The 27,443-nt window shown below is 55.9% G+C and overlaps 1 protein-coding gene across 1 annotated transcript; it reads right to left on the reverse strand.

The window, feature by feature from the left end:
• Positions 1-1,715: 1,715 nt before the first annotated feature.
• Positions 1,716-27,090, reverse strand: SLC6A20 (solute carrier family 6 member 20). The gene is made up of 11 exons (XM_079795484.1): positions 26,914-27,090; positions 15,318-15,458; positions 13,576-13,667; positions 12,420-12,647; positions 11,503-11,613; positions 10,383-10,624; positions 8,740-8,902; positions 8,177-8,381; positions 6,588-6,747; positions 3,444-3,609; positions 1,716-2,374 (listed from the first exon to the last, which is right to left on the reverse strand). The coding sequence occupies exons 1-11, from the start codon at positions 27,032-27,034 to the stop codon at positions 2,225-2,227; spliced, it is 1,779 nt and encodes a 592-aa protein (XP_079651610.1). The 5' UTR covers positions 27,035-27,090; the 3' UTR covers positions 1,716-2,224.
• Between the last annotated feature and the right edge of the window lie 353 nt (positions 27,091-27,443).

A 27,443-nucleotide genomic window follows, 5' to 3' on the forward strand; every position in this document is an offset into this window, starting at 1 on the left:
ATTTCCGCTTCCGATTTGATTTTATCACTGGGCAATATACCCTGACTGGAAATCAAATTGGCAACCTCCTGGTACATGGGACGATGCTCAACCAACTGAACCACACCGGCTGGGCTCTTTTAAAAAAAAAAAAAAAACACAACTTTTTTTTTTCTTTTTTTTTTTTGCGCCGACCACAACCTACGCAGGCGTCAGGGCCATTTTCCGTCTTTCTTTTTTCAAAAATATATTTTTAAAATTGATTTCAGAGAGGAAGAGAGAGATAGAAGAAACATCCATGATGAGAGAGAATCATGGATTGGCTGCCTCCTCCAAGTTCCCCCACTAAGGATCGAGCCCACAACCCGGGCACGTGCCCTTGACCAGACTCGAACCTGGGACCTTTCAGTTCGCAGGCCGATGCTCTATCCACTGAGCCAAACCGGCTAGGGTTCCTTCTTTCGTAAATGGGTGCTGGTTCTCAGGTTTGGCTGGTTTTGCTTCCAGGTGGTTCAAATAGGCAGCCAGGTGGAGACCACTGAAATACAGTTACTGTGAATAATGTGGTCTACTAGGACCGTGGTCGGCAAACTGCGGCTCGGGAGCCACATGAGGCTCTTTGGCCCCTTGAGTGTGGCTCTTCCACAAAATACCACGGCCTGGGCGAGTCTATTTTGAAGAAGTGGCGTTAGAATAAGTTTAAAAAATGTGGCTCTCAAAAGAAATTTCAATCGCTGTACTGTTGATATTTGGCTCTGTTGACTAATGAGTTTGCCGACCACTGCCCTAGGACATCGGTCTCCACGCTCCTGGGGACCGATTTGGGGCTGAAACCCCCTGATGGTGCCTGACCCCGGGAAGGGCGGCCTGTGTTTACTGTCAGACAGAGGACCCGGGGCTGCGGGAGGGGCTGAGCTGTGAGGGCCGGACCCTGAGCTGTGTATTCACCATCGAGTGCGCTCACCCTTCACACCCGATATCCGAGGTTTCTCAACACTAAAAACCCTCTGATGAGAAATCAGAGGACTATGTGGGGTACATAAATGCTGGTTCCTCCATTTTTAAAGGCAAGAGATCTTTTTATAACCGGCCAACGGGCGAGGCAGGGAGTACTGAGAAGCAAGCGGGCCGCCGTCCTAAGGCCCCAGGAGAGTGAGTGGCATGAAACTAATTAAGAAACAAACAAACATCTCCACCTGGTGTCCCACGTGAGCGCTTCCGTGTCTGCAAAGGTGTCTGCACAAATCGACCCAGGCACTACCCTGAGCCCCAGGGTCTCAGGGACGCGCAGGACGCAGCAGCAGGAAGGGACCCTCTCAGGTGAGGGAGAACCTTACAGTAACAAAACACGACAGGAGACAAGAACCGTGGTGGACGAAAGCTCTATCATAAATACAGTGGTTTCGCTTACAAGACGCTCTACTGGAGGTATATACACTTTAGAAAACGTATGTACAGATAAATAATTTAAAGTGGACCGTAAGCAGTGTTCCTGGCCTTCAAAGAGTTGCCCCCCAGGCCCCAAGTGAACAGGAAGCCGATGGGAACGTCAGCCCTCGCCCCCTCGCCGTGGACCCCGCACATGACCACGCCCAAGGCGGCCTGGGGTTGCAAACTGTGGATGGGGCAGTTTCTGTGGCGAGGACAGGCCTGGACCTACCGTAAGAGGCTTCCAATGAGAGGAAAGTGCTCTTCCCACCCCCACCCCCCCGCCATCCCCGCTCGGGGGTCCCGGATAAAGGCCTCCTGTCCGGCCACTCACCCCGCTGGCGAAGGCGAACGCGGCGGCTGCATCCTCGCTCTGCAGAGAGGACTCGGGCTGCACGGGACACGCAGGTGTGTCCTCCCCGCCACTTAAAAGAGCCCGTTTTCAAACGATGGCCCTCTACTATTTTGGAATCTCGTTAGAAAAAAAAAAAAAGGCTTACATTTTATTCCATAAAAATGGTAGTCAAAAGTCAGCTCACAGTGTGCGCTAATAATTCTAGGCCTTTCCGAGAACCAAGGAGGCCGCTGGCCTCGAGACCGGCCCTGACCACCTGCCCCTCTGGCGACAGGGAGACAGCTGCGACCTTGGGGCAGAGGGGCGCTCGGTGCCCGAGGGGGTCTTCCTCCTCCACACCTTCTAGCTCTTTCTAGGCGCCGGAAGGCGACGCGCTCGGTGCTTCCGGAGTAAATACTTGCAAAGCGGCCTCCACCTGGAACTAATAGCGTGAAAGTGGGCGGCGGCCTCGGGCGCCGGCTCTCAGGCCACGGGCGCTGGGTCTCCCCGCCTGAGGCGGCGCAAGACGAAAGTCCCCAGGGCCACCAGCGGGATGCACATGGTGGAGGAGGCCACGAGCAGCCCGATGACGGCCAGCGCGTACGCGGGGTAGTCCTTGGTCACAAGCTGGCCCTGAAGGGAGAAGCAGAGCTCAGCTGCAAGAACCTGCCCACGTGGAACCCTTCCCGAGCACGAGGCCCTCCCGCTCGCCCCGCCCTCCCGCTCGCCCCGCCCTCCCGCTCGCCCCGCCCTCCCGCTCGCCCCGCCCTCCCGCTCGCCCCGCCCTCCCGCTCGCCCCGCCCTCCCGCTCGCCCCGCCCTCCCGCTCGCCCCGCCCTCCCGCTCGCCCCGCCCTCCCGCTCGCCCCGCCCTCCCGCTCGCCCCGCCCTCCCGCTCGCCCCGCCCTCCCGCTCGCCCCGCCCTCCCGCTCGCCCCGCCCTCCCGCTCGCCCCGCCCTCCCGCTCGCCCCGCCCTCCCGCTCGCCCCGCCCTCCCGCTCGCCCCGCCCTCCCGCTCGCCCCGCCCTCCCGCTCGCCCCGCCCTCCCGCTCGCCCCGCCCTCCCGCTCGCCCCGCCCTCCCGCTCGCCCCGCTGGCTCACTAACAAGGGTGCTGGGGAGACTAACTCCCCTCTTCCTCTTTCTCTTCCCTGTACTTCAGTGCCTGCATAGCCATTGTTTGGAGCTTTTGCTAAAGAGTAACCCCTAAAGACTAATCGTCGATTGGCTGGTGTGACTCAGTGTTAGCATCCGTGGGTTGCAGAGTTGATCCCCAGTGTGGGGCACGCAGGAGGCAGCCAATCAATGATTCTCTCTCATCATGGATATTTCTCTCTCTCTCTCTCCCTCTCCCTTCCTCTCTGAAATCAATAAAAATATATATTTAAAAGAAAAAGAGTAACAGCATGTGGTTATGTTTGAGACGCCGGGCAGGGCAGCTGGATGTGGGGGTTGGCCCTTAGCCCAGCACAGTCCAGTAGAACTTTCTGGGCTGATAGAAATGAGCCCTGTCCGGATACCAGACACAAGTGGTTGCTGAGCACTTGAAGTGGGGCCGGTGCGGCTGTGTGCTGAGCTTTGAAGTACCTGCGTGATGTTGCCCTGTTGTGGCCAACGACCTGCCCACTCCAAGGCAGGAAATCCTGGGTTTCAGAAAACTAAGGCCTGTGCTCTCGAGGCAGCTTGGGGCCCCAGCAGGGCAGGTACCTGGGAGGCGTCCCAGGCTTGGTACTGCAGGGTCCCCGTGAGGATGTAGTCGCTCAGGTAGAAGAGCAGGAGGCTGATGATGAGCAGCGGGCTCACGCCAGCCCACATGATCTTCCAGTACCAGCTCAGAGTGCGGCCAGTCATGGCCTGAAGGTCACTTTCAAATCTGCTTGGAAAACGGGAGAGAAAGTCTGGATTAGCCACGCTGTTGGAGCAAGGGGGAGCCCAGCTTGCACATCCCTGTTCGCTTAGGGAGATTCTGTTCCGGCTCCACTGAGATTTGAACACAAACATGGGACCTCCCTCCCTGACTCCTTCTGGGGGTGGGATGGGGAGAAGGGCTGAGGCTGACACAGAGCGGGGTGCAAAGCGATCACCCACAGAGAAGTGGACGTCAGGAGACATCTTTCTGGTGCTGACCTTCAGATGGAGGCTGGCGTAGACCAGAGGGCAGCTCCCAGCCACGGTGGGAACAGAGCCTGGGACATGGGTCCAGCCAGCCTCAATGCCAGGGGACCCCCAGGGCAGCTCTGTCCCACCCCTCCTGGCTTGGGGTCTGCCAGCAACTCTACTCCCCATTACAAACACCCCAGAGGGGAATCTCTTTTGTCCCCTGAAACCACAGCAGGTTTTCTGGGGCGGACAGAGAGCCAGACTTGGGACTAAAGGGTCATGGCCCGGCGGTTGGAGCCGCCCAGGTGTAGTTGCCCGAAGACCACCACTGTGTTCAATCGTGTCTGCAGACTTTCTTTCCTTTCCTTTAAATGGACTCTTTTGCCTAAGTTTAGCAATAGCATAACAGCATCCATTCTTTTGTGGGTTTGACAGGCTAATCGTGTATTTTTAATATGCACACAAGTAAGTACGAAAAGGATCTTCGGCACTTTGGGAAATGCTGACGCAGCCATCTCCTCATTTCACAGGGGAAGGCACCTGCGACTTGTTGGGGGGGGGCTCCAGGTTGGGGCAGACCTAGTCCAAGGGCTTTAAAACCGCTCCCCACGACGGGAGAGGCAGCCTTGAAGGAGGGGCGGGGTTGGGGCGGAGTGAGACTGTCACCAGGTGCAACCACAGCCACGGCCTCGCTTCCACCCCTGGCCTGTCCCATGAGCTTCTACCAGCCCGTGTGTGGCTGCTGACCTAGCCAGACCTTAGGCTCTAGGCCACGAAGACTCATGTGCATAATGTGAACACTGGGATTTTCAAGCCCACACATGGCAGAAAGTGTTGGGTTCTCTTGTCCCGTTACCTCCCCTGCCCTCCACTTTCTTGGACAGAGAAACGTGGGAAGAGCTGCAGAAAGGCCGCATGGCACTATTGCAAAGTGGCCACTAGATGGCGCAGTCCCCCCCGCCCCGTGCAAGCGGAAAGACTGCCCTCTGCTGGTCATTCCCAGAACTGGCTGCTTACGAAATCCCCAGGGCACCTTTGGTTTCTCCCTCCTTCCGGCCATTTACCAACACCCGCTTTGGATGGACTTGTACCCCTCTCCAGCGCCTCCAGTGGGCCCTCGGTTCTGTTCCTCTGGGCATTTCCTAGATGACCAATTTGTCCCAGTTTACCCAGGACTTCCCTGGGTTTAGCACCAAAAAAGCCCCAACGTCCCAGGAAACCTTTCCTGGGAAAATGGGGTGATTCTAACACTAAAGTCCTCACAATGTTACTAGCTGTGGGGGAGGAGTACAGGCCGATAAAAAGGCATTCCTTGACCACAAAGGTTTGGAAATACTACAAATTACAACCCCCTCTTTGAGATTCATAATTGTCTTCAAGGGTCTGAGAAATCCTACGGCAAAGAAATCTGGCTTTAATTTATGTCCTGGACTAATTTGATCGCGAAAATCCCTCAGAATGGCTTCCAAGAGCACAGTGGGACACTCGGCACCGGGGCCTGGCTCCTGGACTGTCCCAGCTGGTCCCCTGACCCGCCTCCAGATCAGCTGGGAAGATGATAGAAGACTGGGGTGGGGACAACGTGGTACAGCCCCTCTGAGCAGGCTCTCATTCGAGCAGCAGTTCCCAGAACGTAATGGGCCTCGACCCCCTGGATGTGCCAAAATATGGATCTGGTTCAGGGGTTTGGGGGCCTGAGACCCTGCATTCTTTTTGTTAAAAAAATACATTTTTATTGCTTTCAGAGAGAAAGGGAGAGAGAGAGATAGAATCATCAATGATGAGAGTCATTGATCGGCTGCCTCCCGCAACCCCCTACCAGGGACCTAGCCCACAACCAGGCATGTGCCTTTGACCGGAATCAAACCTGGGACCCTTCAGTCCACAGGCCGACGCTCTATCCACTGAGCCAAACCAGCTAGAGCGAGACCCTGCATTCTCACAAGCTCCCTGATGCTGCCGCTCTGGGACCAGACTCACCTGCAGCTAGAGCCCCACCTGGACCCACCTAATCAGCACCCTGGGGATGAGGACGGGGGTGGGGGGTCCCCAGGGGCTAGGTGCACGCCCAGGTCTGAAAACTGCTCTAGACCCGTGGTTCTCAGCCCGGCCACACATCCCAGCACCAGGGCCGCGCTGTGCCAGGGCTGAGAACCATACATCCCAAATCTGCCAGACTTCAAGGTCTGAGTTATCAACTGGACTTTGGTCAGCGAGCTTGAAAAATGCTGGTTTCCGCCTTAGCTGGTTTGGCTCAGTGGATAGAGCGTCAGCCTGCGGACTGAAAGATCCCGGGTTCGAGTCCAGTCAAGGGCACATGCCCGGGTTGCGGGCTCCATCCCCAGTAGGGGGCATGCAGGAGGCAGCCGATCAGTGATTCTCTCTCATCATTGATGTTTCTATCTCTCCCTCTCCCTTCCTCTCTGAAATCAATAAAAATATATATTTTTAAAAATGCTGGTGTCGGCCAAGGGTCAGAACAGCCAGTGCCCGGAGCCCCGGGAGCCCTTGGGGTTCAGCAGGGCCAAGGGGCCAATGTCCTGTAATAGAAAGTAGAAGCACAGGAAATCGGGAAGATGAGGGCTGAAGGCCAGCTGAGGGGACGTGAGGCAGAGGATTAGCCGAGATCTGGGGGACGATGAGAGCCCTGGAAGGTGCCGAGCTTAAAGGAGAGCGCCTCATGCCGCTGAGAGAGGACTGTTTCCTGGGGGTGAGCGTGCCCAGCAGTGGGGGGGGGGGGGGGTGTCTCACCTCCTCAGCCCGTACACGTAGCACACGGCCACCGTCTCCACCAGCACGATGAGCAGCAGGGACAGCGTGGCCGCGTAGTCGTTGAAGATGTCGAACCAGTAGTTGCCGGCCTCCAAGGTGAACACCAGGCCCACAGCGCAGTTGATGAGGCACACCAGACCTGCGCCAAGACACGGCTCACCTGCCTGCACCCGCACCTGCTCCAGCAGGGCCTGGGCGCCCGGGGACTCTGGCTGATGGGCTCAGCCACGCGGGTTGGTCTCTCTGAATGTGTGTGTGTGTTTGGGGGTGGGGGTGGGGGGAAGGTGGCCCAAGGAGCGTCAGTGGGCAGCATCGATGGTAATTCACAGAGCCGTCCTGCAGGGGGCACCAACTCAATGGAAAAGAGGATGTGGCATCCCCAGGGGACCTCGCCCAGGCTGTGAACTGGGGCTGGAGATGTGAGCTGCGGGGCGACCCTCTGGGGACTTCCTAGAGAGGAGTCCTGTCTGACCAGAGGGGTGTGGGGAGAAGGGAAGAACCGAGCGTTTACACAGCTCCCACCACGGCCCAGGCACTTGCCAGGCATTGAGCAGTTGAGCTTCGGAGGCAGGTATCAGGAGCCCCCATGTACGGCTGAGGAAGCCAAGGCCCCTCTGCCTCCAGAATCTGGGTTCTGGTCCGGGACTCCTTCGGCCGCCTCTCTTGGACACCCCACGAAGTATTGGACCTAAAGCTCCCACTTGCCATTCCACTGCTACCCCACATCCCACCAGCCACCGAGCCCCAGCCTGAGGGGTCACACAGGAGAGGGGGTTCATGTGGCCAGCAGCTAACAGCACGCTCAGTGCGGGGGGCGCTGACCAAGGGTGGGCAGGACTTCACAGACCTGGGCTGGGAGGAGGGATGTTGTGGACGGTGTCGTCAAGGGCAGGGGTGGGTGCACAGGGGAGGCAGAGTGACTGGAAGAGCAGGTTCTTTCCTTAAAACCCTGCTGTCCGCCAAGGGCAGAATGGTAGAGAGATGGGGTGTCTGCTCTTACAATGGCTTATCACCCAGGCAGGAGAGGGACAGTGTGGGTGGGTCTCCTAGAGTTTGGGTGTAGACCGCACACACAGAGCACACACGTGTGATTTCATGTACATGGAGCCCAACAAAGGGGGAACAAACATAAAACGGTGGCAGTGAGACCAGAGGGGACTTGGCCTCGGTCGGTGGTGGTTACTTGGGTGGATGGATACATATATCAAGTTCATTGCGTTTGTGCTTAAGGAATGTACACGCCCCAGCGGTTATGCCTCCATTAAACAAGGACAAAAGCAGCGTCTCTCCTGGCCTGAGAGCTCTGGGTGCCAGGTTGGGGAGCTTGGCCTTTTCCCAAAGTCGGGGTGGCCACTTCCCATCCCCCTGGGGTGGAGAGCCAGACGCATGGGGTGACTGACACATGCCGCCTGCCCAGGGGTAGGAGACGGTGAAGGCAGGACTCCTGGGAGGTTGCTGCAGCCCCGTGGCCACCTCAACAGGCACACGGCCCCCGAGGAGCCCATCCACCTGCTGGTCCCCGCCGTCTGCCCTCCCTGAGTCCCGCCTCCTCCCCGCCCGCCGCTCACCCGAGATGGCCTCCTTGGGCAGGTGGCGGGAGATGGCCTTGCTGTCGGTCAGCGGCGTGAGGATGGCGGCCGTGTTGCCCAGCATGCTCCCGATCCCCAGCATGAGCAGCATGAAGAAGTACAGCACCGACCACAGCTGGGACACCTCCATGTTCTTTATGGCCTCGGTGTAGACGATGAAAGCCAGGCCGGTGCCCTGGACGGCCTGCCCCCGGGGACAAGACCCCAGTCACACGCCGAGGGTCGCACAGCTCCTCGGACACACCCGACGCTAAGCGGTGGGGGGCCTCGGAGCTGGCTCTCCCACCTGCAGACCAGCCCCCCTCATCTGAGCCCCAAATGACAAAGGTTTACAATTGTTCTTCCAGGCTGCTAGACACATGGGTGCCGGTTCTATGGTTCTTTGTCCTTTCTGCCTTTTTAACATTGAAAAGGAAAAGGAAAAAGGGGCAGGGAGGGCCCAAAGGGACCAGTGTCCCCGGGCAGCAGCCGGGGAAGGGGGGGGTCCGTTCTCCCTTCTCCTGGAAGAGGAGGAGGGAGGAGAACTCCTGCCAGGGCCTTACCGTGTCCAGCTCTGCCTCCAAGCTGCAGTTCTTAATCAGCGGGAACACCTTGCTGTATTGGCCGGGGTAGGTCGATGCCAGGTAGCCCTTCACCTGCTCCAGGTTGCTGGCTGTCAAGAAGCCATCTTCCAGGTCGAAAGAATTGGTCAGCAGCAGAATCACCCTGCGGACAGAGCATGAGACTGACCCCCGCGATCGGGAAGGCCGCTGCCCCCGCCTGCTGGGCTCACACTGTTCCCGGCCCCCCACCCCCCCACCGCCTCCTCTTCTCTGATTAGGTGAGGTCCTCACCAGCGGAATCTGTTGATTGCCAACCTTTTATTTATTTTTAAAAATATATTTGTATTGATTTCAGAGAGGAAGGGAGAGGGAGAGAGATGGTGAGAGAAAAATCATTGATCAGCTGCCCCCTGCACGCCCCACAATGGGGATCGAGCCCACAATTTGGGAATCGAACCCTGACCTCCTGGTTCATAGGTGGACGCTCAACCACTGAGCCATGCCGGCCGGGCAATTGCTGACCTTTTAAAGGGTAAAGTATTTAGAGTGGCTCTGAAGAAGCCTCGCTTAGGAACAGTGGTGACAAGAGGAACCAGCCGCACAGCGGGCTCTGTGACCACTGTCCGGCTCTGGCCGGCAGAACGTCTGTGATGGGAGATGTCCCAGGTCCCTGCCATCTACTGTGGTCCCCAGGAGCCACAGGCGGCCCCGAGGAACTGATTTACTTCAAAATCTAAGTTTAAGGAAGCGTTAAATTGACATTTAATGTTGTCAGGAGCCCCTCGCGGCTAGTGACCCACTGCCGGACAGCGTGCCTGCGAGTGTTTCTCGAATTTGGGAAAGATCACAGAGAGCAGCTTCTGGAATCTCCACGGCTCAGCCAGGGAGCTCTCGGCTGCTTCTGGGGGAGACGGGCCGAAGAAATGAAGGCTGTGTGTGGATGCCCTGCGCGCTGAGGGCTCTGAGTGCATGGTGCCCCTCCCTCCGGCACACGCTGACTGCCACAGGCCTCCAGCTGGGCTGGTGGTGGGCGGAGCCTGCATTCAACCCTGGATCAAGGACTGCAAGGCGGGTGCCCCACACCCTTTGGTGTAAATATTTCTCTCTTTTCCGCGTCCAGCACAGCTGGAGACGGTCTGGTTCCTGAGTAGGGGGTGCTGGAGATTGAGAAAATGAAAGAAAGAGACAGACACCACAGAGATGGAAGGAAAAAACTGGGGCCGGGTGGGACCACTGTCCTCTGATGGAGGGAAAGGGACCCAGAGCCAATACGGCGTGTTTATTTTATACAGCAAAACCCAGGAAGTTTTACTAAAAGTCAAGACAAAGGAGATTATGTGCATTCTTGGGTCGTATTCATTCCTGGTGCTTGGCTGGATTTAGATAACGAAACCCACTCGCTGGTGCCTAGGCTGAAGGTCAGGCTGACAACACACCTGCCTCTGGCAAGGTGTGTTTCCAGGACGTGGCTCTGCCAATGCCACTGGATTCAGCTGACAATAATTAAAGAAATGCCCATGTGCCTTCCTAGGAGCTCTCTACACCTTGATGCCTGGCACCTGCCTCTTCCCAGTGCCCCTTCAGCTCGAGCTTTGGAGACTCGCCTCCCCTTGCGGCCTGGCTCCCCGGGCGGCCCTGCTTACTTGTTCAAGCAGCTCTCGTAGTTGAAGGTGGCCTTGAAGCCGTAGATGGAGAAGGTCACAACGCTGGCGAATATGGAGGTGGAGCTGTTGATGAGGGACACGATGATAGCATGCTTCTGGCAGTTGTTGGAGGGCTCGTTGTAGCTGGCGAAGGCGATCAGGCTGCCGAACCCCAAGCCGAGCGAGAAGAAGATCTGGGTGGCTGCGTTGATCCAGGCCTTGGGGTTGGCCAGCTGCTCCAGCTGGAAGCCAGTGGGAACAGGGCTGTGAGCCGAGGGGTGGAGGTGGGGGGTGAGGTAGGGGGGTCCCAACTTCTTGGGCAGGGGAGGGAAGGAGGCCCTGGAGGACCCTGCCTGGCACAGCTGGGCCTGGGGCTGGAGACCGGCTTTCCTGGCTCAGGCCGGTGCCCTGCCCACTCCTTAGCAGATGAAACATCCCTCCTGCTGTGTCCCCATAGCTCCTTCCCCAGGGGAGGTGTGCAGTGGAAAGTGTAGGGTGAATCACTTAAAAAGGAACCGGGCTGCTGATGCATGAGCCGGGCACTGTACGGGCCTGGGCCTCCCAAGATGGAGGTGGTGGGGCCTGGTGGTGAGGCTGAGGTCTGGGTTGAATCCCGGTAATGTGGCGGTGGGGCGGGGGGAGCTCTTGGGGGTGCTGCTACCACAGCCATTTGTTTCCAGGGGCCCGATTTGATAAACGAAGAATCTGTCCTGCCCCCAAGGCAACCGTGACGACGAGTGGCTGTGGGGAGCCTGGGGAGGGACCCCGAAACCCCCGAAGGGAAACCAAGATGATGCTCACGGCAGATAACTTAGCCCACAGGCTGGAAGGCGAGGCTGGGGTGAGACTGGGGCCAGGAGGCCAGATGTGGGGCAGTGCTTGCTGGGGGGCATTGAGGACCAGGATGGGAGTGGACAGAAGATGCAATGTCCCAGGAGTCACAGGGCTTGGGGACTGCCTGGCTGAGGGCGACTCAGCACCCGCAGGTTCTCCATCCCCGCCCACGGCCTGGGGGCTCCCATCAGCCTCCTGAGTTCACCCACCCTCCGTCTTGCCCTCTCAGCCCTCTGGAAGGGGCAGGAAGATGGGGCACCTCAAGCCCCGTCCCTCCGGCTCGTACCTTGGGGGTGAACATGTACAGCAGGCCGTTGGTGGCCCCGTGGAGCGTGAGGCCCCTGATCAGGTAGATGATGAGCACGCAGTAGGGCAGCGACGCGGTGAAATATACCACCTGCGGGCACCAGAGGGCAGAGTCAGCCTGGGGAGGGGGCGGGGGGGGGGGGGATGTGGCCAGAGGGCCCTGTTTGCCTACAGCAGGCCCGCTGTCCCAGGAAACACCACTCTGTCCGGCCTCAGCCTGCGGACAGCGGGAAAGGCATGGGGTCTCGGTCAGGTCCTGCATCTGGGCTGGGAGACGGGTGGTGGGACGTGGTCGCCAGGCCCGTAAGCGCCAGGAAATCCCTGGTTCCACAGAGAAGAGGAACCCGGAGCGGAGGCCCGGCCCTCCACGTCCCTTCAACCTGACCTCGTTCCGGGAAGGATTGGGGCCGCCCTCAAACATATCCATCACATGAACTGTGTGCATTTCAAAACCCAGCGCTCAGGCTGCCCCTCGCTGATCACCAGAACCTTCTGGGGGAGGGGGGGAGTGGGGGGGAGGGGACTGAGATGGTGGAGGGGCAAAAGCTCTTAGGCGGTGTCCGTGGGCAGCGAGGCCTGAAAGCAGGGCAGGTGTCTCCGGGAAATCTTGAACCATCGAAGGTTTTAAAGGAGGAAAAACTCCCTGTCTGGTTGCTTGGTGCTACTGGGCAGGGTGGCCGTGGGCTGGCTGGCCAGAAATGCCCGTCTTTTTAGGGGACGGAAAGGCCTGGTTTTGAGATTGAGGGCTGCACCTCTGACCACCTTTATAGTTACCTGGCAGGTGGTTTGTGCCAGTGCACCGCCCGCCTCCCCCAGCCAGCTCTGCCCCTCGCCGGCAGGAGACAGCCTGGGCCCCCCCGACTCCTTCCCTCTATACCCGCCCCCGCCTTGCCCCACCTTGCCGGTGGACTCGGTGCCCCGCAGGATGCACAGGTAGACCACGAGCCAGGCCAGGAGGAGGCAGAGCGCGGGCTCCCACTGCAGGCTGCCGCTGTCCTGGATGGATGGCGAGATGTTGAGGGTCTTCCGGTACCAGAAGTACTTGGTGGAGGAGGCCTGCTCACACTCCGCGTCGAAGCCCGTGTGGTTGGCGTTCAGGGGGCAGACGGACCACGGCAGGGGGTCCTGGGGTCAACACAGCATCACACAGAGAGGTGAGGGCTGAGGCGAAGGCCAGGGGGGAGGGCGGGAGGTGGCCCTCACACGGGGCTCTTGGAGGAGAAGGGAGCTGGTCCCTAAGGGCAGGCGGTGGGAGCCCCAAAGACAGCCAGGGAGTCAGAGGATTTGTGGAGGGCGAGGTAGGGAGGAGGGGGAGGCAGGAAGGGGGTGCACGAGGGGGTGCCTTACAGTCCTAATGGTGTTTTTTGAGGATCACCTGACTCTACTGTGGGTCAGAGAGACTGAGTACACAAACCGACAAGGGCCAGACCCCCTACGACAACAGAACTCTGCCCCGCAGCCCGGCTGGCACGGCTCAGTGGTTGAGCATCAACCTATGAACCAGGAGGTCACCGATCGATTCCTATCAGGGCACATGCCGGGGTTTCAAGCTCGATCCCCAGTAGGGAGCGTGCAGGAGGCAGCTGATCAATGATTCTCTCTCATCATTGATGCTGCTACCTCTCTCTCTCCCCTCTCCCTTCCTCTCTGAAATCAATAAAAAATATATTTAAAAAAAAAGAAAAGAAAAGAGCCCTTGCTGGTTTGGCTCCATGGATAGAGCGTCGGCCTGTGGACTAAAGGGTCCCAGGTTCGATTCCGGCCAAGGGCACATGCTGGGATTGCAGACTCGATCCCCCCAGTAGGGGGCGTGCAGGAGGCAGCCAATCAATGATTCTCTCTCATCATTGATGTTTCTATCTCTCTATCCCTCTCCCTTCCTCTCTGAAATCAATAAAAATATATTTTTTAAAAAAAGAAAAAAAAAAAAAAGAAAAGAACTCTGACCCGCAACCTCCCACTTGTCCCGGTGGCCGCCTGTCCCTCCCTGGCCCCGCCCCCCGCCCCGCGCCCTGGCCCCGCCCCGCCCTGCACTCTGGCCCCGCCCCCTCACCTGGAAGGAGTGGAAGAGGTACCAGAAGGCCCAGGCGTTGATAACGTTGTAGTACATGGACAGGAAGAAGGACACCACCACGCTGGCGACGCCTGTCGGAAGCAGAGGGCGCTGAGGGGCCGTCCCCGCCCGCCTGACCCACAGCCCTGGCCCCCCTACCCACCCACCCCCCCCCACACACACACACGTGCGCCCAGGACACCCCTGCAGTGACAGCCCTGGGCTGGCAGAACCTCCGCAGCAGGTGTGTGGGGCTCCCCGTGACCAGGGCCCTGCGAGCACTGCTAAGGGTTAGCCTCTTCCCTCTTCTCTCTCCCGGCTCCTGGGACAGGAGGTGTGTCATTTCTTGGAGCCCCGAGTGCCAGCTGCTGTGCTAAGAACAGTATGTGCCGTGGGCGTCATTATCCCCTCACAGAAGGGAAAGAGCTCGCCTGAGACCCGGGCTGGGAAGAGGCAGGCATGGTGGTTGCCCCCTCCTGGCTCACCTGAGTCAGGTCACCTGGGCCGATCCCTGCCCTGGGGTGGCAGGGAGCAGGGGTGTGAGGAGGTGTGTCAGGTGCACGGGACAGGAGGGAGGCTGTCCCGCACCGTCAGGTCTGCAGGGGTCCCGGGGTGGGAGTGGGAGTGAGGGGAGAGCAGAGCAGAGGGGTGGCTGACAACCAGCGGTGTCTGCAGGCGCCCACCCCGTGTGCGTCTCTGCCCAACCCCTCGCTCCGGGACATCTCATTAGGAGTCTGAAACTGGCCGTGGTGTTGTATTCACACCACGGTGTCAGCAAACGCTACGCAGCAGGCCTTCCCGCACCCCACCCGGAGAGCTGGTGGTTAAACATTCACCAGCCCCCCGTTTGGCACGAACATCTGGCCTCTTTTCTAGTACACAGGCGATGATGCCTCGGAGAAGCCCTCTGGGATTGCTCTCTCGGGCGGACTGTCAAACCACACACCTCCGTGCTAAACATTAACAGCCACGCACGATGGGGAGGCAGTTCGGGTTTGAAGATGATTTGTGAGGGCACTGGGCACACTTCTCCGGCGCCTGAGAAAGTCACGTACAAGTTTACGCCCTCCTTGCCCCTGGGATGTCACTATGGCATTCTGTCTGGGGCGGGATCGTTGGCAGAACAGAGCAGGGGCATCGCTGGTCAAAGTTCCTCCTGCTGGCAGAGGCAGGCAGCCCAGGAGCCGGAGGGTGTGAAGGCAGGTTAACCATCTCCCCAGGGTGCCAGGACCGGGGCTCAGGTGGCTCAGGGCAGGCAGGCCGTCGGGCGGCGTGTGCCCAGCTTCCATCCAGCGGAGATATTGATGACAGCCCCACAGCCCCTCAGTGGTGGGAAGAAGATGAAACGAGCTGATGTATGAGCCTATGCTCTCCAGGCCAGCACCTGGCACACAGCAGTGCTCGCTGAGAGGAGGTGCCATTCACAGCCAGCAGGGGGCAGTGCCCAGAGGACACTGAGGCACAGCTCCATCGTGCAGCTGTTTCCTCTCTACAGACTAGCAACCTGCGGTCCAGAGGAGCAATGTGGTCTCAGTTCCCCACCTGTGCCTCCTCCTTTCCTCACTCCTGTTCTGTGGCAGTCAGTCCCTCCTGGGCCGTCTGCCCACCCACTCAAGGGCTCTCTCTTGGGCCTTGTGCTTACCCTTTGCTCCCACCCCCACCATGGCTGCCCAGGACACAGGGAGGGGGTCTCCCGGGCCGGGGGGGGGGGAAGGGGGGGAGGGCTGGAGAACACTACCTACCAACACCGCTCAGGTAGGGGCTGATGGTCCTCCAGGCGCCAATGCTGCCCTGGCGCATGCGCTGTCCAACCGCCAGTTCCAGGTACAGGAGCGGCATCCCCTCCACGATGAGCATGATGAGGTAGGGCACCAGGAAGCTCCCTGTGGGCATCCAGAGCCAACAGCCAGGTCACCAATGGGCTATACTCCACAACCACCAACCTCCCTGCCAACATCCTTCCCTCCTTCCTCCCTCCCTCCTTCTCTCCCTCCCTCCTTCTCTCCCTCCCTCCCTTCTTTCCTTCCTTCCTTCCTTCCTTCCTTCCTTCCTTCCTTCCTTCCTTCCTTCCTCCCTTCTTTCCTTCCTTCCTTCCCTCCTCCCTCCCTCCCTCCCTCTCTCCCACCCTTCCTTCCATCTCTCCATTTGCTCATCCTACACCTTCTGCCTTCACACTCTTCCACCTGTCATTCCTCTCATCCATCCATTATCCATCCATCCATCCATCCATCCATCCATCCATCCATCCATCTATCTCTTCAGCCATCTGTCCTTGGGTGATGACACCCAGCCATGCCAGTGAAAATCTTTGTGGCCTATTTTACCGAGAATGTTGGAACTCTGTGAGGCAGTTCATGGCAGGGAGGTGCAAAGCAAACATTGGTTTTCCTACCCACTTCTTCTAATCAATATGGTTTATCTAAAGACTAGAGGCCCAGTGCATGATTTAATCATGCACCTGGTGCACCAGCGGACTGGCTGTCCGCCGGTGCCCCAGGCCTTCCGAAAGCCTCCGGCTACTGCGGAGGCTTTCGAAAGGCCTTGCGCCGGAGCAGACAGCCGGCCAGGTCCCCCGCTTTGGCCTTTGATCGCGGGGGACCTGGCCGGCTGTCCGCCGGTGCCCCAGGCCTTCTGAAAGCCTCTGGGGCAGCCATGGCACAGACGCTGAGCTCGCGGCGCCACTGGCGCCGCGAGCTCAGCGTCCTGCTGGCCCAATCAGCTACCCCGGCCACCCTGAGTCCCGCCCCCTGCGCCTCCTGCTGGCCCAATCGTGGGCGTAGCGGAGTGATGGTAATTTACATATTACCATTTTATTATGTAGGATTCTTTAAAAATCACAACAAAGGCTCCAACTCATGTGTTTGCTAATGGTTTCTCTCTCTCGCCTTGGTGTGACAGCTCAGTGTAGCGCTGTCACGCCGGGGAAATCTGAAATCGTCATTAAAGTAGCTGGGCTAACGTTGTAGCTCATATTAACAGTGCTTGGAATTATTTTACTAACTGGTGTTTAAGGTGAAAATGTAGAGTTTCATCAGTTTGATTATATTTCAAATGAGGAATGCAAGTGGTCTTTAAGAAAAGTATATGTTTTTTACGGGGGGGGGGGGTGTTGGGTTTTTTGTGTGTGTTCTTATCTGAAAGAAGATAAAATGTTTGAAATCCAAGTATGATGTGGGAGGCAGTTAGACAGACCTGAGCAGAGCAAAGACGATGAGTCAGGTGCAGGGGTCAGATGCAGAGGTCACGAGGGTGGAAAGCCCCGGGTGCCTAGTAATGGGTGAAACTGGGAACACAGGAATTTCGCCCCCAGGTAAACTCTCCTCCCCAAGTATCTCGAGTATCTCGAGTATCTCGAGTATCTCAAGTATCTCGAGTATCTCGAGTATCTCGAGTATCTCGAGTATCGCAGGCTGGTGTGGTTTCGACCTCCTGACCTTTCCTCCCCAGAGATAACATCTAGGCCTCAGTTGTACTTCCGCTCCAGGCCCAGAGGCCCAGCTGCAGTGACTAAGGACTCCCTCCCCCTGAGCCGAGGAGTCAGCTGAGACCCCAAGACCTTAAAGGACACACCTGGAAAGCTGATGAATATTCTACTGAGGTCCGCCTCTGGGACCTCCCCTAAAATCTCCACCCTTAAAGGTACTTAGGATGGAGGGCCCGGAGAGCTCTCCCTCCCCAGCGCACCCCAGCGCCTCCCACTCCCCACCTCCTCACCTCCCCACCTCCCAGGCGCATCACCTTTGCCTTCCTCTCTCCTAAGCCCCAAGGACCCTTTTGCTTCTATAATTTGTTTCCTCAGCCCATTTCTTCTACCATTCACTTCTTCTACCTCTGTGACCTTCTAAATAAACTTTCTCTTAGAGTTTGAGTCTTGGCTCTGAATTCTTTCCTAGCCAGAACTCAAGTACTGAGGTTGCTGAGCCCAGGTCCAGTCTGACCCCAAGGGTCTAACACCTGGTGCCATTCTCGCCACCAGCACGGGGACAATAGTTCTTACTGCTAAGAGGTGTAATAGTTATTACTCACGAATTTGATAGGTTCCCAATTTTCATGTAGTGCTGGCTCCACTTCCAGTGAGAGTATAAATATGTTGTATCACTAAGGTGGCTAAATCACCTAACCACCTGTTTGTGTAAAAAGAGACTTGCCAAGATTTATTTGACTGTTGAATCTTGAACATCCAGACTCTTACAGAGAACACCTCTTAAGGGGCCTGTAAACTACGCATGATGGACAGTCTTGTATTGTACACATTGCGGACGGATCACGAGAATTCTCGCATTTTCTGTCCTAAGGCTTGTGGCCGATCACTTATCTGGCCACTGGGTAAAGTTAGCAATAAAACTACTGGTCCGCAATGTGTTAAAGAATGGCCATTACTCACCACATCTATGGTATTGTGGCTATAAATAGGTTCGCTTACAAAGAATGAAATCCCTATTCCGTCCTCTATTGTGGTGACTAATGGTTAGTCAGGGCTGGCCACACAGAGTTGCTAAATATTTTGCACATCATCCCCGCGTCCTTCCACCCAGCGCTTTTGGCGTTTTGCAGCCCTGATGTGCCCACCAGGAAGGGTGTGCAGAACAGCTGTTTCACTTTCTCCAGGCCAGCCCTGTGTGGGGTGGATGGGAGATGAGCCGCCCTGCTCCCTGCCCTGGAGGGATCACCTGGACAGAGGAAGGTCAGCTGCCTCTTAATGGCCCAGCTCGCAAGCTAGTCCTCCGGCCTCACATTTCAGAGATAAGGCAGGGGCTGTGGTGTCTGTGTGGGGAGGCCAGGGGGTCCCCAACAGACAGAGCCTTGGCTACCACCTCCTTTTAGAGCACCTCTAGGTGTATGTTTTATACCTTCAGCCTAAAATTTCATTAAAGAAATGTTTTTATTGATTCTAGAGAGAGAGGAAGGGAGGAGGATACATAGAAACATCCATCAGCTGCCTCCCGCACACCTCACACTGGAGATTGAGCCTGCAACCTGGGCATGTGCCCTGACCAGGAATTGAACTGGTGACCTCTTGGTTCACGGGTCAATGCTCAACCACTGAGGCATACCAGCTGGGCCTGAAATTTCATTTTAATGAAACTGACTAAAAATAACTTTTACACCCACTGATTCCTAAGGAGCCATCTGTAGACAAGCACCCTTGGTGATAGTGGGGAGCCAGCGAACGGAGCTACGGACGCCGCCCCCCCCCCCCCCCACTGCCCCACACCTGGACAGCGGCAGGCAGCCTGTGTGTGGGGGTCACCACATCTGACACCATCCCCCTTCCAAGCAGGTGCCTGACCCACTGCTTCTCCTGTTGGTCCCGCCCCTCCTTCTCCGTAGCCCTTCGGCCATGGCCATTCCTCCCCCAGGTCCGTGGCTGTGAACCTGAGAAAAAGGTCCAGTGGGAAAGAGGGCAGGGTCTGAGTAACAAAAACCCTGACGCTACAGTGTGGGGCTTAGGGTCTGGTTCCAGAGGAACAGGCTCTGAAAGCTCAAGGTAAACAACGAAATTCACACCTGCTTACGTAAGCAGCTAACACAAAAACGCCTCCACTGTGGGTGCGTGCTGCCCTGTAACCCCCCCGGGGTCTGCCAGGCCCTCTCCCGACACCATGCACCTCTGTGTCACCCCGTCAGTAGCTGCAACATTCCACTAGGAAAACGGGTCCAGAATTCATTTCATCGTCCTTGGACACTTGGCCTGCGGCCAGTTTTCTGCCATCCCAATCCCGGCTGCGGCACAGAGCCTGGCCCACGTGTGTGGTTATTTCCTCGGGTATAAGTCCCAGAAGTAGATGGCAGTGAACACGACCAGGCAGAGCCCCCGTGGCTCTCTCACCGCAGAGAGAAGGGGGAGCACAGGGCCCGTACCACTCTGGGGCCTAGAACAGCCCTGCCCTCTCACTTCCGGGCCCTGAAGATGCTGCAGGCCGCTCCCCCTCCTGCCCCGCAGAAAGGCGTCTCAGCACCGTCCCAGGCTCCTCTCGCCAGCAAGGAGTCCATCAGGGGTCCCACCCAGGGCATCCTGACAATAAGGTGGTGTTGACACACCTGCTTGGAGCAGCATCCAGACTCTCAGTGGTTACAAGAAAAGCTCAAGGTGTTAAATGGTCACAGCAAGGTTCAGGAAAGCTTGTCCCTGCGACAGGGCTGGCCCCATAGCCCCCTGCCCATGGAGGTGGGCAGTCCCAGGCCTGGTGCCCAGGTGGGAGCCTGGGGCTCCATTATCCTGCCCACAAATATCCAAACACACAACTAGAACAATATGCAGAGAAAACGAACTTCAATATCTCAGACTGTATACCAAAAAACTCCACCCCTCAAAATGCATATATAAAAGCCTAATATGCAAAGTGTCCCCTTGGGAGTTCAACCAGAAGACCGTGAGTTCAATTGCTCACGATGACATGCGCTGACCACCAGGGGGTGGCGCGGAATGAAGGAAGCCCCCAGCCTGCAACTGGAAGGCCCGGATCGGCCCTGATCGCCAGCCAGCCCTAGGGACCCTACCCGTGCATGAATTTCATGCACAGGGCCTCTAGTAGGCCTATATGTATAACTCAAGACTTTTATAAAATTTCTAGAAGAAAACACGGGAGAAAATCTTTCTGACCTTAGGTTAGTCCACATCAAAATGTGTCCTAGAGATGACACCGAAAGCATTACCTGTGAAAGAAAATATTGACAAACGGGACGTCCTTTTAATTCTGCTCCGTGAAAGACAGCGATAGGAGAATAAAAAGACAAGCCACAGACTGGGAGAAAATATTTGCAAAACACATATCTGATAAAGACTTTGTATCTAGAACATATAAGGGACTCTCAAAACTCAATAATGAGAGAAAAAAGGAACCCTGTACAAAAATAATTGAGCAGACATTTTACCAAAGACAATATTTCAATGGCAAAATAGCACGTGAAAATATGCTCAACACCAGCGTTCACTAAGACGATGCAAATTCAAACCCCAATGAGATGCCACTGCACACCCGTTAGAATGGCTCAACTCGCAGATGCTGGGAGCCCCCCCGTCCCGTGCTGGACGGGATGCTGTCGGATTCACGAGCCACTTAATAAAGCCAATACCAAGTGCCTGGGAGGATCTGAGAACTCCCATAGTTGCCGGGGAAACGGAAAATGCTGCAGCCTGCCTGAGAAGCAGTTGTGGCCATTTCTTATAACTTAGCGTACACTTACTGTAGGACCCCACAATGATAGTCCTAGAGAAATGAACACTCACATTCCCACAAACCCCTATACACGGTGTTGATAGCAGCTCTAGTCACAGCTGTGGAAAACTGGAAACAGCCTAATTACCCTCCTATGGGTGAACGGGTAATACACGCCGGCACATCCACACCCGGGAGACGTAACTGCTCAGCGATGAAAAGGAACAAACTACTGCAGCTCCCGACAGCCCGGAGCATCTCAGAGAAGCGTTACTCTAAGGGAAAGCCGCCACAACCCAGGCTCCGCACCGTGGGACTCCGTGTCTATGACATGCTGGAGAAAGCAACCCCGTAGGGACAGAAAACAGGTCTGAGGGTGGGGGACAGGGAGTGGGGTGGGATTGACTGTAAAGGGCACGATTGTGGCGACGGTAACACAACCATTGCATGTGTCATCACTCACAGAACTGGACACCAGAAAACCCCGACATTTTCTGCAAAAATATGTGTCGATAAAAGAGAAATTGGTTTTGCAGTCCGTTTGAAAACAAGTCCACTAACCCACCCTCTTCTCATGGGACTGTTCCCCGGGCTCCTGCATGTGCAACTCCGGACACGGGCTCAGTTCGAGGGGACCCTGGCGTCAGGGAGAGGCGGACAGAGGCCCGAGAAGGCGCCTTTGCTCCCACGTGTCCTGGGGCACACAGCGTGGTAGATTACACGCAGCCACATTCTGTGCGGCTGCTCCCACGAGGAGTGGAGTCCACGTCTCACCTGTGAATCTGGCTGGCGTTGGACCTACTCTGTCCAATGGGAGGTGGGGAGAAGGATCCTTCATTCTCCTGGAACTCGGCCTGAGACCACCTTGTTCAGGCAACTCGAGGAAGCCCGAGGCCCCGCCAACTTGGCACCAGCTTCCAACGTGTGAGGGGCCCGACCAGACCAGCAGAGAAACATGCAGCCCACCCAAGAACCGTGAGAAATAACTAATTGTGGTTTCAGCCACTGTTTTTTCTTCTTTTTGTAAAAAAATATTTTTCTTTTATTGATTTCAGAGAGGAAGGAAGGGAAACATCAATGATGAGAGAGAAGCATTGATTGGCTGCCTCCTGCACGCCTCCTACTGGGGATTGAGCTGGCAACCCTGGCATGTGCCCTGACCGGAGCCGAAACCTTAACTTCCTGGTTCATGGGTCAACGCTCAACCACTGGGCCACACAAGCTGGGCTTTTCTTCTTCTTAATACTTCAGTGTGTATTTTCTACAAACAAGGACATTCTCTCACATAATCCCAGTGCACTCAGCAAAATAAAAAAATTAACGCTGAGCCCTGGCTGGGTAGATCAGTTGTTAGAGCATCGTCCCGATATGTCAAGGTTGCATGTTCCATCTCCGGTCAGGGCACATACAAGAAGCAACCAATAAATGCATAGATAAGTGGAATAACAAATCGATGTCTGTCTGTCTGTCTCTAAAATCAATAAAAAAGTTAACGCTGATAGAGGACTATTATTTTATCTACAAACCTTTGAACTTTGATTTTCCTTTGTGTCCCTGCCCTCAGAAAGGGAGGAAGAGAAGAACTGTGTAGAAAATGTCTAGAATTTGGCCTCTACGAGTCAAGGGGACACTGTTTATAGAACAGCATCAGGCAATGAAGAAGAAAGGACAATTCAAGAAGAAACAAGATTACATGACGATGAAAAATAGGAATACAGCCTTGAGCCAGGATCCTGCAGCCCAGAGGAAAAGCGCGCCTCGTCTCATTATGTGGAAATGAGACGAGGCGCGCTGAGGCACCGACAGCAAGCCCAAGGATCTCCCATCGGGAATGAGGACCGGGGAGACAGGACGCGCCTACGCAGCAGCTGGAACGCGTGCACGCCCCACAGGACATCTCCCTGCGTGTGTCACTGGTGGGCTCACTGGTCCCAGGTAAAGTGATGAAAATGTATTTAACACCTAGACATAGAGCTCACACATTTTTGAGGTAAAAATTGCACATAAGGGGGCCTAATAAATGGGGATGGAAGATTTGACTTCAGGTGATTTTGTGTTTTATGTCTGTGTTGTATTTTATTTGCATTTTTCTATTTTCTAAATGTTATACCACGGAGATGCAGTACATGTGTAACTCCAAAACACAGAAATTCGTTATTCTAGAGCATGTTGCTACTTATTTTCCTAATTGTCCCACACAGTACCTGATCTGTTTGCTAAACCCAAGAATCTCACTAGCAGAGAAATTCCTTCTGTAAAAAACGGACTTCCGCAAGCCCTCGCATCTGGCTCTATCTCATTGAGACCCACGAAGAGACAAATCAGAGTCTACCACTCTCAGAGCAGTTTCCTCAGGCTTCCAAACTCCTCCTCTGCCTGCACGTACACACCTTTGTCCTCTTCAAAGCCCACCTGTAGTGGCTCAGTGCCGGGCTGGGTGCTGGCTTGAAAGGCTGTGGCTCCAGTGTGTGCCGGGGCCGGCTCACCCTGGCTCACGAGAGCTGGCTGTGCCCATCTCTTCCCAACCCTACATCCCGGATGTGACTTTGCTAGTCTGCAATGGGCCACGGTGGGAGCATTTACACCACGGTAATCAGCAAATGCTACAAACTAGGTCCTGCGCGACCAAAGCCAGTGGTCCAACAACTATCAGCCCCCCACTGCCTGGTTCCCAGGAGCTGGTGCCGAGGAGGGGGGCTTCCTCTAAAGTGTGGTCCATGGACCAGCAGCTTGGATGGGCACCACCTGGGAGCTTGTCGGAAATGCAGAATCCTGCCCTCCTGCGGATACCGGAGACAGACTCTCTGGGCGTGGGGTCCAGCGGCTTACCAAGATCCTACGCACTGGAGAGGGACATCCAGGCTTAGAGTGTTGTTGTCCTACTGCACGGTCCGGTAGCCTCTGATTCCCTCTCTTTATGGTTCAAATAGCCCACAGAGAATATTCAGGAGAAAAAAAAAATCCGGATTTCCACCAGCCACACCGCCATCCTCCTGGCCCCACGTTTCTTCCCGGTTGGAGCACGTGCTTCTATAAACACCAGCCGCTGGCGCCCTTTCCCCTGCACCTCAGCACGCAGCACATTTGCATCTCGATTGCTTCCTGCACAACTTAGACTTTGGCATGATCGCCAAGACCTGCCGGCTTTTTCCAGAAGAGGTTGTGTGTGGTTCCTACAGCGGCACCCCCACCCCCGCCCCCGGGCCAGCCTGCTGTACAGAGGTGGTTGGTACCTGGCGTGCAATCTGCAGAATTAACATTCCTCGTGCTGGGCCCGGCTGGAGAGCGGGGAGGAAATGAGCCTCCCTGGTCTCGGGCAGAGGCCCGTGGAAGGGGCACAAACCCCTAATCCGTTTTATTCGGGGAAATATTTGGCACCCAGAGGCTCTGCGGCTGGTCAACAAGCTCTTTGTTGACTGGGGGTGGGAGGTCCCAGCTCTGTTTGGAAGGAAGTTACACTCGGAGCCTTTTAGAGGGTGGTTGGTGTACCCTTCAGCTTTAGGTGAAGGATGGATCTGTAAGCTGCCTGGGTTTGTGGGGGGGCGGGGGGAGAAACATAAATCACTTATTAATTAATAGGCGACACGATTGTCAGCAAAAGGCTCCGAAAAACCACCGGCCTCCCCACCTCACAGACCCTGCGCTTTTCATAACGAACCTGCTCATTCACCCAACAAATATTTACTGGCGCCTCCTCTGACCCCCGCCACCTCACAGAGACGGGCCGGTAGGAGACAGAGAAACTCTAGAACAAGGTGCAGTCCTTCGGGGGGACAGCCAGGGAGAGGCCTGGCCTCAGGGAGGCGTGGGAGTGACCCAGGCTAGCTGCAGCTCGAGGAGGAAATATCCGTGCAGTGTGCACGCAGAGTAGCCGTGCCCGAGGGAGAGTGGTTCGGTAGAGTTGGGGGAGGGGCTGGAAGATGGGTGGCAGGAAATGAGGTGGAGATCCGGACAGGTGTTGGGTGTTCAAATTAGGTGTTCACTGTGCTAGGATAAGCTACTCAGTCATTTTTCTATGGACACTAAAGCCTGAGAGGGTGCCACTCACCCAACCAATATCCGTCCATCCCCCAACCCAGCCATCCTTCCATCCTTCCATCCTTTCTCCAGGGTCCATCCCTTCGTCAACCATCACCCATCCATCTTTCTAGCTACCTACCAACTTAATATACTCTGTCCCAGGCACAAGTTTCTTTTCCTTTCCTTTTCCCGAGTCCTCAAGGTCTTGCGATTTTCCCAGCAACTCCTTAGATCTATTCTACTTCAGCGTTATTGTGTCCACCTGCAGACTACCCAGGTGATGGTGTTGTTAGAAACAAGGAATGGAATAGTCATGTGACAGCAAGGCTCACCTGGCCGATGTTTGGGAAAGGACAAAGGTAGCACGGGTAGGTGTGCCGACACAGAATGACAGGGAAATCGCATCCTGACAAATAATTATTTCAAAAGGCAGTTAGGGTCCTGTTACGGCATATGGCCACACACGCCCTTCACATAATTAGGATGTATTTTTGCCCTTAACATTAAAAAAAAAAAAGTTAGAATTAAGAATGCACTATTTAGCCCTAACCGGTTTGGCTCAGTGGATAGAGCGTTGGCCTGCGGACTCAAGGGTCCCGGGTTTGATTCCGGTCAAGGGCATGTACCTTGGTTTCAGGCACATACCCAGTAGGGAGTGTGCAGGAGGCAGCTGATTGATGTTTCTCTCTCATCGATGCTTCTAACTCTCTATTCCTCTCCCTTCCTCTCTGTAAAAAATCAATAAAATACATTTTTTTAAAAAAAGAGGATAAATCTCATTTTTTTTAAAAAAAGAATGCACTATTTTAAAAAACCCCTCTGTGGATTAACCTTTTTGTTGAGGTTTTGTTTTTGTGAGTGGTGGGGGCAAGAGAGGGGGAGCACTGTTTTAGGTCTTAGTCTTCTTACAGGGGTTAAATTTTGTAAATACTTTGGCCTGACATCTTTCATTGTCCTTCATGGTGAAAAAAAAAATCCATGCAGATTATAGAAGACATTACACACAACACACACACACACCCTATAAGATAAGCCAACACCACCCACAGACAACTAACTACTGTGAACATGCTGGTATATTTTTTCCTTCTCTTTTCTCTGCATATTTTAAACTGAGATCATTCATTTTATGAAGCCTGGACTCTGACTTCCCTCCCTCCACCTAATGCATGAAATGAGAAAATGCCTAACAGTGGAGCACCCTGCACGGATGGTCCACGTTTCCCGAGCCAGGGGCCAGGGGCCAGGGGCCCGTTCCGTGCAGGGCTCGGCAGTGTCCAGCGTTTTGCTTTTATTGAAAGATGGAGACCATCCTGTATCATCCACCTTCTGTCAGAACCCTCATATTTCCTTCAGGTAGAATTTTAGAAAGGGAACAACTAAGAGAAACATTTTTTTAAAAACGCTGAACTTCAGTCCCTACAGTCACATTGCCTTCCAAAGGCCCTTGGCCTTAGCAGAGTTCCGGGGCCTGGCACAGGTGTCCCAGCTCTCTGGGCGTTAAGAGAATGTGGTGTATGGTGCTGTCTACCTAGTGAGTATGCTGTGATGCTTCAGAGAAAAAATTGTAAAAAAAGAAAGAAGGAAGGAAGGAAGGAAGGAAGGAAGGAAGGAAGGAAGGAAGGAAGGAAGGAAGGAAGGAAGGAAGGAAGGAAATGATTTGCCTTCCTGCCCTCTGAGGTTCCAAACCCAAACCAATCTTTTTATAAGAAATCTAAAGAAATAGCTCAAGATCCTCTATCCTGAGTTTCTAATCACGCTGCGGGAACCTAAGTTTCGGAGCCAGAGTTTCTGTTGAACAAGGCAATTTCCTGCTCCCTTTCGACACTCATTAGAATTCAGACTATTGCCACCTCTCAAAATAGTGTCCCTCGAGCCTCCTCCGAGAGCCTGGCCACCAGGGTACGGTAAGGGGGCTTGGCCGCCCCTGGAGTGGGGCTGGGGCTGCAGAGGGCGTGGGGGGCGCCTTGGCTGCCCCTGGGTCCCCTTCCCAGCTCTGCAAATCGGGGCAATCAATCACACGAACACTCTCCGAGCCTCCGGTGGAATATGGGGCCGGTCCCAGCGCGCACCTCCAGGTGTGGGGACTGAGTGCCCCTCCGCACGGGGAGCGCCGGCGACAGTGCCGCGGGGGCCGGCCGCCCGGAGGCGCACTCACCTCCGCCGTACATCTGGCACAGGTAGGGGAAGCGCCACACGTTGCCCAGGCCCACGGCGTACGAGATGCAGGCGAACACGAACTGCAGCGGGTTGGCCCACAGCGGCCGCGCTTTCTCCATGGTCGCGGGTCCGCGCGCTGGCCTCCCGCTCCGGCGCCTGCTCGGCTGTTTAGGTGTCCGGCCGCCAGGCGCGCGTCCCGCCCCGGCCTGGGGGTGGCCCCGCGGCCCCGCCGCACGCCCGCCTTTTAATTGCTAATCTCATTAACGGCGCGCCCGTCGGAGGGGCGAGGCTGGTAAATGGATGACGGCGGGCCCCACCCCGCCTGGCCCCCGCGGCCGGGAAGGCGCCGGAGATTGCGCCGCCCCGTCACAGGGGCTGGAGGTCGGGCGGGCTGTGGAGCTCCTTAGAATGGTCAACCACCTCCCCGGCACTTATTGAGTGCCTACTGTGTGCTTTGTCTGGGGACAGGGCTGAGAACCTTCCTGCAGCTGACATTCTGGTAGAGGGACACACTTCAGAACTGAACTG

The sequence above is a fragment of the Cnephaeus nilssonii genome, assembly GCF_951640355.1.
Source record: "Cnephaeus nilssonii genome assembly, chromosome: 17".
Lineage (NCBI taxonomy): Eukaryota > Metazoa > Chordata > Mammalia > Chiroptera > Vespertilionidae > Cnephaeus > Cnephaeus nilssonii.

Coding starts and splice junctions, on each gene's coding strand:
- SLC6A20 (XM_079795484.1), bottom strand. CDS start 27,034: ATGGAGAAAGCGCGGCCGCTGTGGGCCAACCCGCTGCAGTTCGTGTTC. Junction 12,648..13,575: donor ACCTCTTCCACTCCTTCCAG/GTGAGGGGGCGG, acceptor TGTTGACCCCAG/GACCCCCTGCCGTGGTCCGT. Junction 2,375..3,443: donor AAGCCTGGGACGCCTCCCAG/GTACCTGCCCTG, acceptor TTCTCCCTTCAG/GGCCAGCTTGTGACCAAGGA.